At 33.3% G+C, this 17,524-nt stretch overlaps 1 protein-coding gene across 1 annotated transcript in view; it reads right to left on the reverse strand.

The window, feature by feature from the left end:
• The window catches only part of LOC108754289 (odorant receptor Or1-like), a 36,935-nt gene that overhangs the window by 10,607 nt on the left and 8,804 nt on the right, over nucleotides 1-17,524 (reverse strand). The window contains exon 3 of the mRNA XM_018496486.1: nucleotides 6,625-6,864. Coding sequence (XP_018351988.1) covers nucleotides 6,625-6,864 — 240 coding nt within the window. The remainder of the gene's footprint in view (nucleotides 1-6,624; nucleotides 6,865-17,524) is intronic.

The raw sequence follows: 17,524 nt of genomic DNA on the forward strand, positions 1-17,524 counted from the left end.
AGAGAGAGAGAGAGAGAGAGAGAGAGAGAGAGAGACACACTCAGGCAAATATTCAGCATATCAGGGAATTTTATTATCAAAAGAATAATTTCGAAAAAAGATCATAATTTTAATTTTAATAAGAGATCTATTTCTTTCTCATTTTTTATATATGTTTATTTCCGTCATCTCTTATATGAATATTCATTGCGCAATATATAATATATAATATATAATATATAATATATAATATATAAAACATTATATACGTCATATACAGATATAAAGAGTAGTGTAAATATAACGGAGTATAATTCATGTATTTCTGCTGGAATATATAATTTTATACGCAACAAAAAGAAATACGTAATAAATTTCAACACAGTATTTTAAATAATATTGTCAATGTCTCTTCTTATTTCAAGCGCGCGCGCGCGTTAAGCGTTGTCGATACAACGTCGATAAGTCGAGCCTCTATTATGACCCAGCGAATTAATACACTGTAGTTTACACATTTTTACTACAGATTTTTTAAAAGTGTGGAGCATTAATCAAAAGTTCAAAATTAATTTTTTAATATTTTTTATTTGTATTTCCCCGCCAGAAATGTATTTAATATAATATTATTATATTTATACGAGTACATACATTATTATAAATATATGTACATTATTTTAAAATATTTTATACAATATGGCATGTGTATTCAGAAGTAATCATTTTTTTAAGTTATGTAAACTATGATATAAGGAAAAAACATATATTTAATTTTTTTTTGTATATTTAATTATTACAGTAACGTTTGCGTCAAATAATTTTTGAATATTTCAATCAATATATTTGAGATTTCTTACAGTGATCAAATTTTTTTTCATAGACTTAAAATATTTAAATTCTTATATTTAAACGTTTATGTTTACTTTAAAAAGAATGTAAATTCTCTCTCTCTTTCTCTCTCTCTCTCTCTCTCTCTCTCTCTCTCTCTCTCTCTCTCTCTCTCTCTCTTAAATGATAGCAAGTACAAAGTTATTCTTCGGAGAAAGAACGATCATTATGTGATGCAAAAATTAATTTCGCCAAATATTTTATTCTTATTCTCTGAAGTACAGTTTTAAAATTTTAGCTGAAACTATAATCTTTCAGACCAATCGCTGTCTCCACTAATTACAGATACCATTTCATCAGCGAAAAATAATGTACTTAACATCTCCGCAGATTTTATAATTTTTAGAAGTTTCAGTTAAAATAGATACCTGGAACTTTATTCAAAATACCTTTCGGAATGAATATAAAAACTTTGTATTTTAGAGAATAAGAATAAAATATTATCATATCTTAGTAATAAAAATAATATTTTAGCAATAAAATCAATTTTTGCATTACATAATGATCGTACTTTCTCGGAAAGATAATTTTATATTCATTATCATTTGAGAAGGAGAGGGAGAGGGAGAGGGAGAGGGAGAGGAAGAGGAAGAGAGAGAGGGAGAGGGAGAGAGAGGGACAGAGGGAGGGAGAGAGGGTGAGAGGGAGAGAGAGGGAGGGAAAGGGGGAGAGAGGGGGGCGAGAGAGGGAGAGAGAGTCTGAGGAGGGTTATATAGTATGTATCTATGTCCGGATATTTACATAACACTTTATATATTTAAGTTAATAATGATTTCAAATACGCTTTTTAATAAAGTGTAATTTTATAATTTAATTGTAACTGATGAGGAGATTGGAAACGGTGTCCTTGATGGCGTTGAATTTTGACATCTTGTTTTACTATAGATACGTTGATGACATATGTACTGCAGTGTCTCCCTCACAAATCGATGGTTTATTAGAACAATTGAATTCATTTCATCCGCGCCTGCAGTTTACTATCGAAAGAGGGGGAGATATGATAAATTTCCTGGACATCACCGTGTCTATCAACAAAAATCGCTTTAATTTTGATTGGTACTGTAAGCCAACGTTCTCAGGTAGGTTTTTGAACTTTTATTCCAATCATCCATTGATACATGAAAAAGGCACCATCTTTTCGTTAGTTGACAGAGCTTTTTTATTATCTGATGGTATGTTCCATACAAAAAATTTGACTTTTATTATTAACATTTTACTAGAGAATGACTATCCACTGAACTTCATTTTTGACACTATTAATCAACGGATTAAAAATTTGATTAAAAATAAACACAAAGTACATAATGTTTTGATTGACAATGTCTGTACGAATGAAACTACCTCATGGCTTACGGTTCCATACATTCCGCTTCACACGGAGAAATTTAGAAGATTAAATAAAAATAAAAACGACATCAGGGACTTTCATAGCCCCAACAAAATGGGCAAATACATAAAAGTTCAGAAGGACACTTGTCCCCATACATCGAGAAGCAATGTCGTTTACAAAATATTGTGTAACAATTGTGACGCGTCTTATGTTGGACAGACGGGCAAGCAATTGAAAACTAGAATTGCCGAACATCGCAACCATATCAGGCATAAAGCTTCTGCCCGCTCTGTCACCGAACATAGGCTACTTTATAATTACGATTTCCAATGGGACAATGTCTAAATCTTAGATGAAGAGCCTTCTTATAGAAAACGTTTGATCTTAGAAATGCTTCACATAAAGAAACAGAAAAACAGTCTCAATCTGCAAACGGACACTGAAGGTCTTCACAAGGCATATTTGTCCATTGTAAACAAAGTTTGACTTTTTGATACTGACGGTCCGTCTCCTCTCTTAGTGCGTGGCGTTTCGTTTCAGCGATCGGTCACGTTGTGTGCGACACGAGATGTTTGGCTCTCACATTTGCAGTCCATGCGTCGGTATGCGTTCATACCTTTTACACTTATACAGACACACTAGTTCTCATTGGCTTACTCATGTTTGTTGGTGAGTGTCCACTTTTTATCTCAATTGCGGTTGTCAAGTTACCAGTGATATTTAAGTTTACTTTTTTATAAGAGTTCTTTTCCTTTTTCCTTTTTTATCAACTAGAACTTGGCTATGAGACTTGATATCACTTTGACTGCTCAATCGTAAGAATAATGTCGTACTCTACGTCTAGACTCAACCGAACTGCACATTTTCACGTTCTATGAATGTTGCGACAAATATTATTTATTTTTGTACTATTTTTTATTCTATTTACTTTTGTTAACATCTGAAGAGGGCTCAATCCGGCAGCCGGAACTTGTAATGGTACCTTTTCTCCGAATATTATTATATATTAATATACGTCGTTCTTCATTGTTCACTTTTTTGTATCTCTGATTAATGTCTTTTATTATATGTGTTCTATTTTATGTGCTCTTATTTCGCCCTTTATTTGTTTTTATTTTAATTGTAACTTTTTAATACAATTAAAAGTAAAACTTCAGAAAATGGGCGACCTCACCATTTCAATGATCTTGATATATGTTGTCAAGGTCATCACCCTGAGTCATCCCCAACAAATTTAGCTGTCGCTCATTATTCGTTACAAAGTTATATATACATATAACGGAAAAAGTTACTTTCTTTCCTGCCTAGGAGCTTCCAAGCAGAGAGAGGTGAAGTGAAAGTCGTTTCGCGTTATACCATACAGTGTACGCGTGGATGCAGTGGATTCCGTCCGTCCCCTCTATGGGGGGGGGGGGGCTCTACTACAAAAAAAGTAACCTAATCCAACCCATTCTTTACGAAGTAGTCTTTATTTTGCATGAAAGTTGTAAATCCATGTGTGTGGATCTTTGCTTCGGAAATTTACAACTTTCCACGCGAAAGTAAAAAATGAGTTGGGTTAGATTAGTTTTTTTCAGTAATGAAGCTCCATATATAGGGAAGACAGAACCTACTGCACTAATTTTTTGAATTAATTCTTTTTTTTATATAATTTTTGTTTGTAAAGCAGAAAATTTGTGTTTTTATAATAAAGAATTTGTTATAAGAAAGAGAATTTGTATTATATTTAAAAAAAAAATAAAAAATTAAGTATACATTTTATTTAAATTTTATTTGTTAATAATTTTATAACGAATAACGAGCAACAGTTAAAATTTGTTGGGGGTGACTTAGAGTTATGACCTTGATAACATATGTCAAAATCATTGGAATCGGTGAAGTCGCCCATTTTCTGAAGTTTTTTACTCAATTAAATTATAAGTAATAAAAAAAGCATTTGTGTGTGTGAGATTAATAGTAATAAATTTTGTGTAAATGTCCGGACATAGGTACATGTCCGGACACTCTGGTATGTTTATCTTACAAATGCATTCTAATGTATTATTACGCACAAAGATTAAGTTCGGATTAAAATGTCTCTGTTTAAAAACAATAAATTATATTAAATTTAATAGTAAATAAATTAATCATAGAAGCGTATTAACATCTTAAAACATTAAAATCGTTTTAAAATCAGAATAAATTATTAATATTATCTAAAGACTAAAGATTGAACAAAAATTATATCATAAAGGTTTAAAATACAAAAGTAACATTAAAAGTAATTGTAAAATTTGTTATCATTACCAAAAAAGATGTAATTACGTTACTGATAACATATCCCCAGAAAAATAACTTGTAACTGTAACTTTCTTTACAAGCAATGAGTTACTTCCATTCCTTGAAGATTTCACATTTTACAGTAAAATTTACTCGAATATAAGGACTAGAATATAAGGGGATGTAAGAGTTAGCGCGGTACTCGGTGCGCAAGTATAATAATGAAAATGTTTATTAGTCCATTTTTAATATAACCATTTTTAGTATAAAAAGTTCGTAAATCCGTACGCGCGCACGCGTGCGTTTTAACTTACTTTAAGTTATACTCAACAGTATTAATATAAATTAATGGTATTAATATAATTCTAATTCAGCACAAGTAGTGCATGAACCACATTGCCAACCATCCAACATCACAAAGAGAATAGCTTTATCCTAGTTAACAGACCAGAAAAAAACAAATAATTCTTGTAAAGTAAAGCTATAAGAATGAGAATGTCAAAGATATATGTGAAATTATTTAAAAAAAAAACAGACAAGGAGAAAGCAGATTGGCTCACCAAATTGATGCAACTTGTGTGTACATGCTTGTGCGTTTTTGAACACCGAAATCACATTAAAAGAAAGACGTCTTCTCATTCGGTCATTACAGACCATATACTGTAATTTGACCCTGAATTCGATTAAAATAGGGTGTAAATTTTGAATATAGAAAGGAATTATAACAAAAGATTAACGTCTCAAATGTTGCATATAAAAACATAGAAAAGGAGTTAAACCTCCAAACGGAATTTTTAGACCATGCCTATACCCAATTCTGAATATTATTTAAAAGTTAATGTTTACAATATGCTTTCGATCATTTCAGGTCATTACTTGTATCGACTGTGACACATGTTATTTGTCCCCGTGTAACCGAAAAGTGAACAAGTGTTACATTTTATTCTTTTTATTTTACGAAAAAATTATTTGAATCACTCTTATTACTTCATCTAATTGTTAAAATTAATATTATATTCAACTAGTTGACTACTGTATATGTACGCACAAGTTGCATCAATTTGGTTTCAATCCGCTTTTTCCTTGTCGGTTCTTTTTTAAAAATAATTTGACATATATCTTTGACATTCTCATTCTTATTATAGCTTCACTAAAAATTACTTGTTTCTTTCTTGTCTGTTAACTGAGATGAAGCTAAGGAATCTCTTTGTAATGTTGGATGATTGGTACTATGGTTATGCATTACTTGTGCTGAATTAAAATTATATTAATACCATTAAGAATGACTTGAAGTAAGTCGAAACGCGCGCGCGCGCGCGCGTCCGGATTTACGAACTTTTTATATTAAAAATGGTTATATTAAAAATGAACTTATAAACATTTCCATTATTATACTTGCGCACCGAGTACCGCGCTAACTCTTACATCCCCTTACATTCTACATTTTTTATATTGTTTAATATCATTTTTTATATTGTTTAATTCTACATTTTTTACATTGTTTAATATCACTCCTCCAACATTAATTGTTATTCTTATTATTGTTTACTTGAATAGTTTTAGAGAGTAAGGCAAGCCCTCTAAAAATATATAAATAATAATAAAATGAAGATAAAAAGAAGACGATATCATCATAACAATATATAAATTAAAAATAGATAATATGAACAAATTACAACGAGAGAGAAGGAGAGAAAGCGTGAGAAAGGGATAGAGGCAAAAGAATAAGAGAGAGAGTGAGTAAGTAAGAGAGAGGGGGGAGGCAGAGGGAGTAGAGGGGAGGAGAGAGAAAGGGGAGAGGGAAGAGGGGGAGAGAGGGAGAGAGAGCATATTCATCCATTCAATCAGTTTGTCACGTACTCATACATTGCATTAGTTTAAATTTTATCTCTCTTCTTCTAATATGAAAGGAGAAAAGTAAACTCTCCATTAATTCAGCTAACGAACAGATCTATATATAAAATAAGAGTCGGAAAAAAACCGAAAAAAAATAAAAATAATTTTATTATTTTTGATTATAATATTTTGATATTATAAACTTTATAAAATTTAATTACAGTTTTAATTTTTGTTTACAGAAAAAAAGGTTACCGAACAGTTTTTGGTTCCGATTTTAATTTCGATTCGATCAGGGTCTCTGCTTCAAATAAATCAAATATTTTGAAAAAAACGACTTTAAAAGTTCAAGAATTTTTAAATGACTGACCTTAAGTGTCACTTCATTGCCAAACCAGCAGTACAAATAAATCTGCATAAGCATACAACCAAGATAAGACAAGTTATACGCGAAGTCGAGGCTCAGCAAGTTCTTCGTCAACATTTTATAGATGCTTAGACAGAGCACTGTCGAGCTTATGGAGAATTGCACGAAAATCATTAGCGTAAATACCATATTGATGCGTTCTGCAAACCTGCAACATTACAATTATTTTTTCAATATACGTATATGTACAATAGTATAGAGAGTGTTTAATAATTAACGATAAAACTCGCATAGAAGCAGAATGGACTAAATTGATTGAATAGAAAAGTCCCTACCATTTTGCATTTTTCTTATTAATTAATCAGTTATTAATTTATAAAAATAATAAGAAATGAAAAGTGTTTGAAAGCCGATGCTGGAGGTTAGGTTTTATTGTATATAATAATTGAAATAGACGTTCGATTTTGGTTTGAATCCTCTTCAATAAATAGATTAACAATAATACTAAAATATAAATCAATATTTTTAGAATATATTATATAATTATTATTTTTAAATACAAAATCAAATATTAGATTGTATTGAACTTACATATTTGTTTTTAATTTACATATTTGTTTTCATATATGTTTTTAATTTATTATCACTTTTACTTGTTGTCTTAATATATATCTTTTCTTTCTTTTTCATTATTTTTTCTGTATTTTTAATTTATTCCTTTATCTGTATGCCAGACTTCATCTGGCAATGAAGTGACACTTAAGGTCAGAAATGCGTTGACTTTTACTTTGCGCTTGATTTATTGTTATTTATTTTACATATTTGTTCGTCGTAATTTGAATTGTGAATAATGTATATCTGGATAAGTCAATTCGCATCCATATGTCAATATCTATTATATTACCAATATCCATTATTTACTAAATAATTATTGAGTCAAAATGTAAAATATCAAAATGTAAAATTTTATAAATAAGATTAAAATAAAAATAAACATAATTATTCAAAACTTAAATAGCTGTTTGAGCATATCATGCGATGTTGACAACTCGCTAGTCATGGATCTAATGAGAACATTTGTCACACAATAACACAAGTAGACCTTTAAATCTGTGAAAGAGGGGGAAGCATCAATTTTTAGAAATTTAGTGGCGTATAAAGGATCCAAGAATTCTGTGTCACTTTGTACATCCAGGCTATTTTTTTATTTGTGTACGTAAATCATTTCTGATGTTAACCATTTGTTTAAATAACTTTCTTTATCTAAAATTTTTATATTTTCCCAATTGATAAATCTTCTCATTAGATTCATAATTAATTAATTATATTTGGTTTTATATTTTAATCTTATTTATGAACTTTTAAATTTTTACTTAAATTATTAAGTAAATTTGTTAATTTAATTAATGGACATTGATATATGAATGCGAATTGACATATCCAGATACACATTATTCACAGTTCAAATTATAACAAACAAACATGTAAATTCAACATAATTTAATATTCGATTTTGTATTTAAAAGTAATGATTGTATATATTTTAAAAGTAATGTTTGTCTATATTTTAATCTTATCGTTAATGTATTAACTGGAGAGGATCCAAAGCAGAATTAAAACGTCTACTTCAATTATTATATACAATAAAACGTAATTGCAATAACATCCAGCATTCTCAAAGGTTTTTTATTCCTTATTGATTTAATTCATTAGTCTATAGAATTTGCCACTAGTGCTAATTGCACAAGTGACCATTGCGCCACGAATGTACAAGCAATATAAACGCTGAATAAATAATTGCCGAAATCGATACGTTAAATATATTTAAAGATACTTTCAAAAAACTTATACAAAAAAAGACCCTGAGCGAAGCTAAATTGTAAATTAAAGAAATGCGAATTCAGAAACTGTCCTCGTCCGATAAGCGCAACGCTGATGGGCTAGCGCGGAACGCTTAAGAATGACTCGAAAATTATAGAATATAAGCGTGACCACGGACGTGGTTGCCGGTCAGAAAATTAGAACGAAACACGTAGCGTTACTTTGCTCGTTAATTCACCGAAATTGTTGAAGTATCTATATGACGCGAATCTTAAATAGTACTAAGTGGCGTTGTAATAGAAAACACTGGTGAAATGTGTACAAGTTTTTTAAATATATTTTTGTACCAAAACTACAAGGCTACTACATACTTAACTCCCAAAATCTTCTGTGGATTCCGAACCGTGTCGTGAAATACCGGCACAACAAATTACTACAGTTTATGAAAATAGTCAAATTCATCCTGTCTACTGCCAAATGCAAGTGTGCGGCGAAATAAGACTGCTCAGAGAGAGAGAGCACTTTCTTCTAGATACGTTGTTTACAAGCGATATTAGCATTAACGTGCCTAGCGATGGCAAACGCGTATCTCGCTGGGCGGTCTTATCTCGTCGCGCACTTGCATTTGGCGATAGATCAGGCTAATTCGATTATTTTCATAAATTAATAACTAGTTTACTAATGCAAAAAATGCAAAATGATAGAGGACTTTTCTTCTCAGTTTAATCCATTTTACCCATATGCGAGAGTTTTATTATCAAACACCCTCTAGATAGGCCGATTTTACGGTAGCTCCGAAGGAGAAGGGAAAGGAAAGGGAGGGGCGAGGATGATCCATGTGAAGGCTTGACGTCATTGTGCAAAGAGAATGACGTCACGGGGGCATGGGGAGAAGGATTACGTCACAGGGGTTTGCATCACTGGGCAAGGGAAATGATATTACGGGAGCGAGGCAGGAAGTTAACGTCACAGATCCATGTAGAAATGACCGACATTATTTAACTGGGCCAACCTTAGTCTAGCATCGACAATTAAGAATCAATAGACAATCTTGTCTCAGTACTGATTAACAGCCAAGCCGTATGTGAGCCAATACTAGCTGCAAAATAGGCCAAGTTCTGGCTGCTAGACAAGCCAAACTCTGGCTGACAGCCGCACCGTACGTAGGCCAGTATTGGTTGCAAAATAGGCCAAACTCTGGCTATAAGATAGGTTAAGATATTGCTGCGATACAGATGTAGCTCCAGCAGTGAGCTACATATATATTGCTGATAGTACATGACATTAAAATTATTAAATTATAAAAAACAAGCCGTGGTTTGACGAAGAATGCGTAAAAATTGTTAAAGTACGAAACGAAGCGCGCATCACGTGGTTGGCTCAAAATACGAAGGAAACTCGGGATCAGTTTCTTAAGATTAGGCAAGAGGCTCATAATATGTTTAAAATTAAGAAGCGTCAATACTTAAAACGTAAAATTGAAGAAATAGATGAAAATTGTAAAAGCAGTAACGTACGAGGCACGTACATGGGGATAAATAATTTTAGAAAGGGATTCCAAGCTAGGACGGAAATGGTGAAAGATGAGAACGATAATTTAGTTACGGATACAACGGCAGTTTTAAACACATGGAAAAATTATTTTGATCGGTTATTGAATGTCGAATCTGAAAACGACCGGGAAATAGAGAATTTTGAGTATCACACGGCTGAACCTAGGATTAACGAACCGACAATTTCAGAAGTAGAAAGCGCGATTAAAAAATTAAAAAATCACAAAGCACCGGGTAATGACTTGATTCCGGCGGAACTGATTAAATGGGGGGGAAGTAGATTGATAGAAGAAATTCAGAAATTAATTATCTTAATATGGAATAAAGAAGCATTGCCGGAACAATGGAAAGATTCAATTATAATCCCGATTTTCAAAAAGGGGGACAAAATGAGTTGTAATAATTACCGGGGTATCTCACTTTTACCTACATGCTATAAAATTCTGTCGAATATTTTATTAATGAGGCTTGTACCATATGCAGATGAGATAATTGGAGATCATCAATGCGGCTTTAGGAGAAATAGATCGACTGCGGACCAAATCTTTACTATTCGGCAAATCTTGGAGAAAAAATGGGAATTCGACCAATCGGTACATCAACTTTACATTGATTTTAAAAAAGCGTATGATTCGATAAAACGGGAGAAAATGTATGAAATTTTAACTCGGTGGGGGATACCCAAAAAATTGGCTAACTTAGTCCAAGTTTGTTTAAAAGATACCAGAGGTAGAGTAAGAATAGGTAATCAAATGTCGGAAACTTTTAATATTCATAGCGGATTAAAGCAGGGGGATGCATTGTCACCTCTTCTGTTTAATCTAGTATTGGAATATGCTATTAAAGAAATGCAGAAGAGTAATGATGGTTTGCAGTTGAACGGTACAACACAAATATTAACATATGCGGACGATATTGCTTTGTTGGGAGATAATAAAGAAACACTAATAAATAACGCTAAAATTCTATTAGATAAAACGAAAGAACTGGGGCTGCAAATAAACGTTGAAAAAACTAAATATATGGTCACTGATAGAATTCAGAATATTCATAATAACGGAAACCTGGTCGTCTGTGATAAAATTTTTGAACGGGTTAGCAATTTTAAGTATTTAGGATCGATTTTAAACCAAACTAATGAAATAAGAGAAGAGCTCAAGAGAAGAATTAATTTGGGGAATGCGTGCTTCTATTCGGTTAAGAAACTACTCGGTTCGCGGATATTGTCTAGGCGCTTAAAAATTAGAATTTACAGAACGATTATTTTACCGGTAGTCCTTTATGGCAGCGAAGCGTGGTCACTTACATTACAAGACGAGAAAAGATTTAGGGCTTTCGAAAATAAAGTACTTCGAAAAATCATCGGGGCAAAACGCGATGAGGAAACGGGCGAATGGAGAAAATTACACAACGCAGAATTACATCAATTATATAATAGTCCGGATATTATTAATGTCATAAAATCGCGTCGATTAAGATGGGCAGGTCACGCGGCGCGTATGGATGAGAATCGAATTGCATATAAAGTACTAATTGGTAAACCGGATGGGAAAAGACCATTGGGTAGACCAAGACGTAGATGGGAAGATAATATTAGAATGGACCTTAACGAAATGGGGTACGAGGGTCACAAATGGAGGGATCTTGCTCAGGGACGGGAACAGTGGCGGGATTTGGTATTTGCGGCAATGAGCTTTCGAGTTCCTAACGCCTAATAATAATAATAATAATAGTCAAATGTATGTAGTGACTGATGTAAAATTCATTTTTTTAATAAGTTTCTTAATTTTGTCTGTAAAAATTCGAAACTGAAAAATGAGTCTACTAGTCCCGGTCTCTCCTACATGGGATAATCCTAGTGTCCTTAAGTTAATTTACAAAGTCTTGATCAGGTCGAGAAAAGAGTATATTTCGTTCTTCATAAGTTGAAAAAGACTCAATGGGATAAGCTCAATCGTATCCAATACAAAGCGATCGGGATGATCCTCGCTTTTAGAACCTCTCCCCCCGATTAACTATACATATCATAGGTGAAACTAAAAGAAATTCCCCCTCCCCCCCTCAGACCACAGATTTAAATACCTCGGCAGATGCTTCATGGTTAAAGTGCTTACCTAAAAAGATCTTTTGATTCTCTTACTCGATCATCTAAGTATCAGTTTTGGTCCCTCCGCGGATTACCTGCCACAGCTATCGATAATTATTCAATGTTTCAGAGATGTCTTTCCTATAGCTTAATTGATTGAGGTGGACTTCGCCCCGCTTTATTTTTCGAGACCGTTTGAGTCAATTATGTTTCGTCCGATGATTATTTTGAGCAGATACTCCGCCCTATCTTCCTCGCATGATCCATATAGAGTATTTAGGAAAACTTTCCGAAACAAGTTAAGTAGCCTCTTTACTGATGACTCCAAGATGTTGGACTCCACTACGGGCTATATGATTACTTGTGAAAACGGTAAACTCTTCCTTAGACGAAAGACGTCTGAGTTTCTTTCTATCTTTTCCTTAGAAGTTATAGCGATTTTAGAGGCCGTCAGAATGGACAAGAATTGTCTTAAATACTCATTTTCTCCGATTCGAAATTTGCTCTGGAAAGCCTAGATGCCGCGTCCAAAATCGCAGTCTCTTACATTAATTTTATCATTAGAAATGAAATCAGACTCGCTCAAAAATCTGGCAAGAGGATCTCGCTGACTTGGATGGGAATGACTTCCCGAGCCACTGCGGAATAGTGGGCAACGAAAGAGCTAACTGTGAGGCTAAAGTGGCGATAACAAATGCGGAGTAGGGGTTTATGGCTCTCAGTGACCTGCGCAATTTATGGAAGACGAAACTTTTCGAGGATATAATGAATTGAGGTACCAATACCGCGGCTTTCAACGGAAACTTCTACTTCTAAAACTACTTTTCCAAATTAAGATATATATAATAAAATAAAGGAAACTTCTACCAGATCATTATAATAAACGAGTTTTAAAAGATGTAAACATTAATTTTCTATCATTCTTTTTCTATCATTTCATGGAATATTTCGATCGTACTTACTCCTCTTCAGCTGTGTTTAAAAATAAAATAAAAACTTTTAACAATAATTATAAGAACATATTATAAACTTCAAATTAATTTTAGTAACGGTATACAAATGTATTAATTGGATCAACTCATCCACAATCACAATATGCGTTACTAACTCAATTGTTATACTGAGTCAAATTCTTAAACGTATATAAAATGCAGATCCAAACCAATTCTTCGATTAACAACGAGAGAGGATAGTCAAAGTAGTCAGAAAAGACAGTTCAATCATAAGTACAATGGTAACAATATTTCCAACAGTGTAAGATGATTGTATGTTCGAAAGATAAATTTCTCTTGATCCGTTATAAATATATTGATCTATTTTCTGAATGCTTCCAATCTATATCGTTTATTTTGTTTATATTTTGTTATTTGTTATTTATATTTTTATTTATTTTCGTTTTACTTATTTTATTTTTAATTATTTTTTTTAAGTACATGTTCTGTTTTTCACTGTTGCTGTCACTTTCATTTTACATCTGTGTATCAAACAGTTATGTCGTGTCTTATACAATATTTTAAAATTTGTTTCATATAAGTGAACTAAATTGGTTTTTTACTGTTATTTATATTAACTGTTTAATTTATTCACATTTGCATTATACAGTAAATGGAACAGTTTAATGGAACATGTGCAACAAACCTTATAAAATTAGTTCAATCTTGATAGTCATGTAAGTTTTTTATTATTTTTTCTTATGTTAGCATTTTGTAATTTTTTAATTATTTACAACTTTTAGGATGGTCGTTTTTTAAAACAAAATATTTTTTTTTTAGTTAACTTAGTAATTAAATGATCAAGATTAACTCGGACATTACCACCACGCGTTTTCTCTTCTTTTCATGTTATTAGTTTATACGTGTATGCGCTATCATTATGTAATTTTGTTAATTTATCTTTTATACTAAAGAGGATCTTGACCGCAGGTCAAAACGTATACGTTTAATATCCACTTTGAATAAATGATATTATATAATAAACTAATTACTAATGTCGGCTCAAATTGGCATTTTATTTATTATTTTTTAAATAGATAATATTAGTAAAATGTCGCAATACACAGTCACTTGTTTTAATGATACAATCACAATAATACAGAATTTTAACGTTGCGGAGCGGGGAAGAAGGAGGATGTCCCGAGTGCGGCAAATTATGTAGCGCAAGATTACGTAGCAGGAAATTACGTAGCGGGAATGTGCGAAAATTTCCGTTGCGGAATCCACGTCGCGGTGATGATGTCACGCAAAGTCAATGGCCGCCGAGAACGATCCGCCGCCGCCGATCCCCACCGCGCGCTATGCTTACCATTAATATTTATCATTTTTCTTATTATGCTTTGCTATCCTCTTCTTGCACGCAGAATATTTTATTTATTAGGAATATAAATAAGTTTTCGCCGTTTTTTATCAAAAATTGCATTTATTGTGAAAGAACGGTACCTAATGTTTTATTCGAAGTATTGTCCATCGCTAGCCACTACTTTTTCCCATTTTTCTGGCAGCATACGGATACCGCGTCGAAAAAACGCTTCATCTTTTGAAGCTATCCACGAATCGACCCAATTTTTACTATCTTCATATAATGTGAAGTGTTGCTCAGACAGGCCATGCGCCATCGATCGAAACAGGTAGTAATCAGGAGCAATGTCTGGTGAATACGGCGGGTGGAGTAAAACTTCCCAATTGAGTGTTTCCAAGTAGGTTTTGACCGGCGCCGCAACGTGTGGACGAGCATTATCATGCAGAAGAATAACTTTGTCGTGTCGAGGTAGTAGTAATGGGCGCGTTTTTCTTTGAGTGCTCGGCTCAATCTCATCAATTGTGTTCGGTAGAGAGTAATGGTTTCCCCAGTAATGGTTTCGTTCGGTTTGAGCAACTCATAATAAATGACACCTAGCTGATCCCACCAAATACACAACATGAGCTTTTTCCCATGAATGTTCGGCTTGGCTGTCGATGTTGAAGCATGGCCAGGTGGTCCCCATGATTTCTTCTTCTTTAGGTTATCGTAGTGGATCCATTTTTCATCACCAGTAACTACACGGTGCAAAAAACCCTTTCGTTTATGCCTGGCAAGCAGCATTTCACATGTGAAAAATCGGCGTTCAATGTTTCTCGGCTTCAGTTCATATGGAACCCAATTTCCTTGCTTTTGAATCATTCCCAACGATTTTAAGCGATGTGAAATTGCTGATTGAGTCACTCCTAATGTAAGTGCAAGTGCGTTTGCGTTTGGCACGAATCTTTATCCAATAATGCTTCCAATTCCGCGTCTTCGTACACTTTCGGCCTTCCGCTACGTTCTTTGTCTTCGACGTCAAATTCACCGTTCTTAAACTTTTGAAACCACTCACGGCAACTTCTCTCACTTAAGGCAGCCTCACCATATGCTTCTACAAGCAATCGATGCGCCTCAGCTGCAGATTTCTTCAAATTAAAGAAGTAAATCAAAAGCTTCCGCAAATGATGCTTATTCGGTTCAAAACTCGACATTTTCGCACGAAAAAAGTTATAAGATGCTGATGCAAAATCGCTAATATCTCAAGGTTGTGTTCTTGCCAGATGTCCAACCTTACGATATGAAGTTTTACAGCTGACAATTTTAACTACCATCTGATCAAATTTGACCCGGACTGGTCCATGTAAACCGCGCGCGTAAATTGAATCGGTAAAAAATTTTTTTTTCTAGATTGGTACAACCTTCTCTGACATTCGTGTGAAATTTGAGCGGGATACGTCAGTTAGTGTGTGTTTGGCAGCCATTTGTTTACGACGCAAAAAGTTTCTCTGGCGATTTTTACTATGAAAAAAAAATTGAACAACGAGTTTGCTTGAAATTTTGTGTTTCCAATGGAATTACGGCTACGAAATCATTGAAAATGTTGCAGAAGTGTTTTGGGGAGTCTACTCTATCGAGAACGCAAGTATTTGAGTGGCATAAAGCATTCAGTGAGGATCGTGAGGTCGTAGAAAACTTGTCTCATGCGAGTCGTCCATCCACCTCTGTTAACGACGATAACATGGAAAAAGTGAAGGAAATTGACAAACAAAACTCGACATTTTGCACGAAAAAAGATATAAGATGCTGATGCAAAATCGCTAATATTTCAAGTTATGTTCTTGCCAGATGTCCAACCTTACGATATGACGTTTTACAGCTGACAATTTTAACTATAACATAGCGCCATTGTTTGTCAAACGGCGGAAACTTATTTATACTCCCAATATTATATTTTATTTTATAATTTAAACTATGCAATAATAAGAGCGTGATAATATCGAGCGCGATGACATGTAGAAATAGAAAGGAATTGTAGAGAGAATAAATAATTTTGAATACAGAGTTAATCCCGGTTAATCCATATATATTTATTTTTACATATACATTTCATTACATTTTTAATATAAGGTGTAGTAAAAAGAAATCTATTATTTTTGCATTAAATTGAAGGCTTTATTTAGCATAGTTAGAATGATCCGATTTAGGTCAAATATGCACCGTTTTGTTCGATAACTTGTTGCCATTTTGAAGGTAATTTCATTATGCCTCTCTCATAGAAACCCTCGTCCCTATTGGCAAAAAACTGGGACAGTCGATTTTCACAAGCTTCTCTTGAGGCGAATTTTTCACCAGCAAAATCATTCGCCATAGACAGGAACAGGTGGTAATCACTTGGTGCCAGGTCCGGACTATAAGGTGGATGCATAAGAACCTCGCAACCAAGCTCCCGAAGTTTCTGGCGAGTCACTATCGATGTGTGTGGCCTGGCGTTGTCTTGATGGAACACAATTCCTCTCCTATTGGCCAAAGCTGGCCGCTTCTGGGCGATTGCTTCTTTCAGACGGTCCAATTGTTGACAGTACAGGTCCGAATTAAGAGTTTGGCCGTAGGGGAGCAGCTCATAGTAGATGATTCCCTGCCAATCCCACCAAACACACAGCAAAACCTTCCTGATCAGTAGCGCAACTCTCCTGATTTCTCCTAGCGTTGCCACGGTTATCACCTAAACTTCTTTTTTTTCATCCTTTTTTCACTCTGTCAAAATTCCTTGCAAAACTTACTAGATTTATTTGCATCGCAATCCAACGAATTCAGTTGAAGTGAGTAAGTGCTATTGTAGAAACATATTGGAGCATATTAAAGTATGCGACGCGAATAAATATTGCAATGAAATAATTTAAATTTTATGAAAATTAATAAAAATAAATTGTAAATATATTAAAAAATAAAAAAAATATATAGAAAAATTAGGAAAAATATTAAATTAATTTAAAAATGTATATTTATATAGAGAAATATTAATGTAATTGTAAATATACGAGGTCTGTTCAAAAAGTATCGCGAATTTTATGTTTTTTCAAAAATTATTTATTTATTCATGAATATCTATTTTGTCCCCTTCAAAGTAATCC

Source organism: Trachymyrmex septentrionalis, unplaced genomic scaffold (genome assembly GCF_001594115.1).
Source record: "Trachymyrmex septentrionalis isolate Tsep2-gDNA-1 unplaced genomic scaffold, Tsep1.0 scaffold79, whole genome shotgun sequence".
NCBI lineage: Eukaryota > Metazoa > Arthropoda > Insecta > Hymenoptera > Formicidae > Trachymyrmex > Trachymyrmex septentrionalis.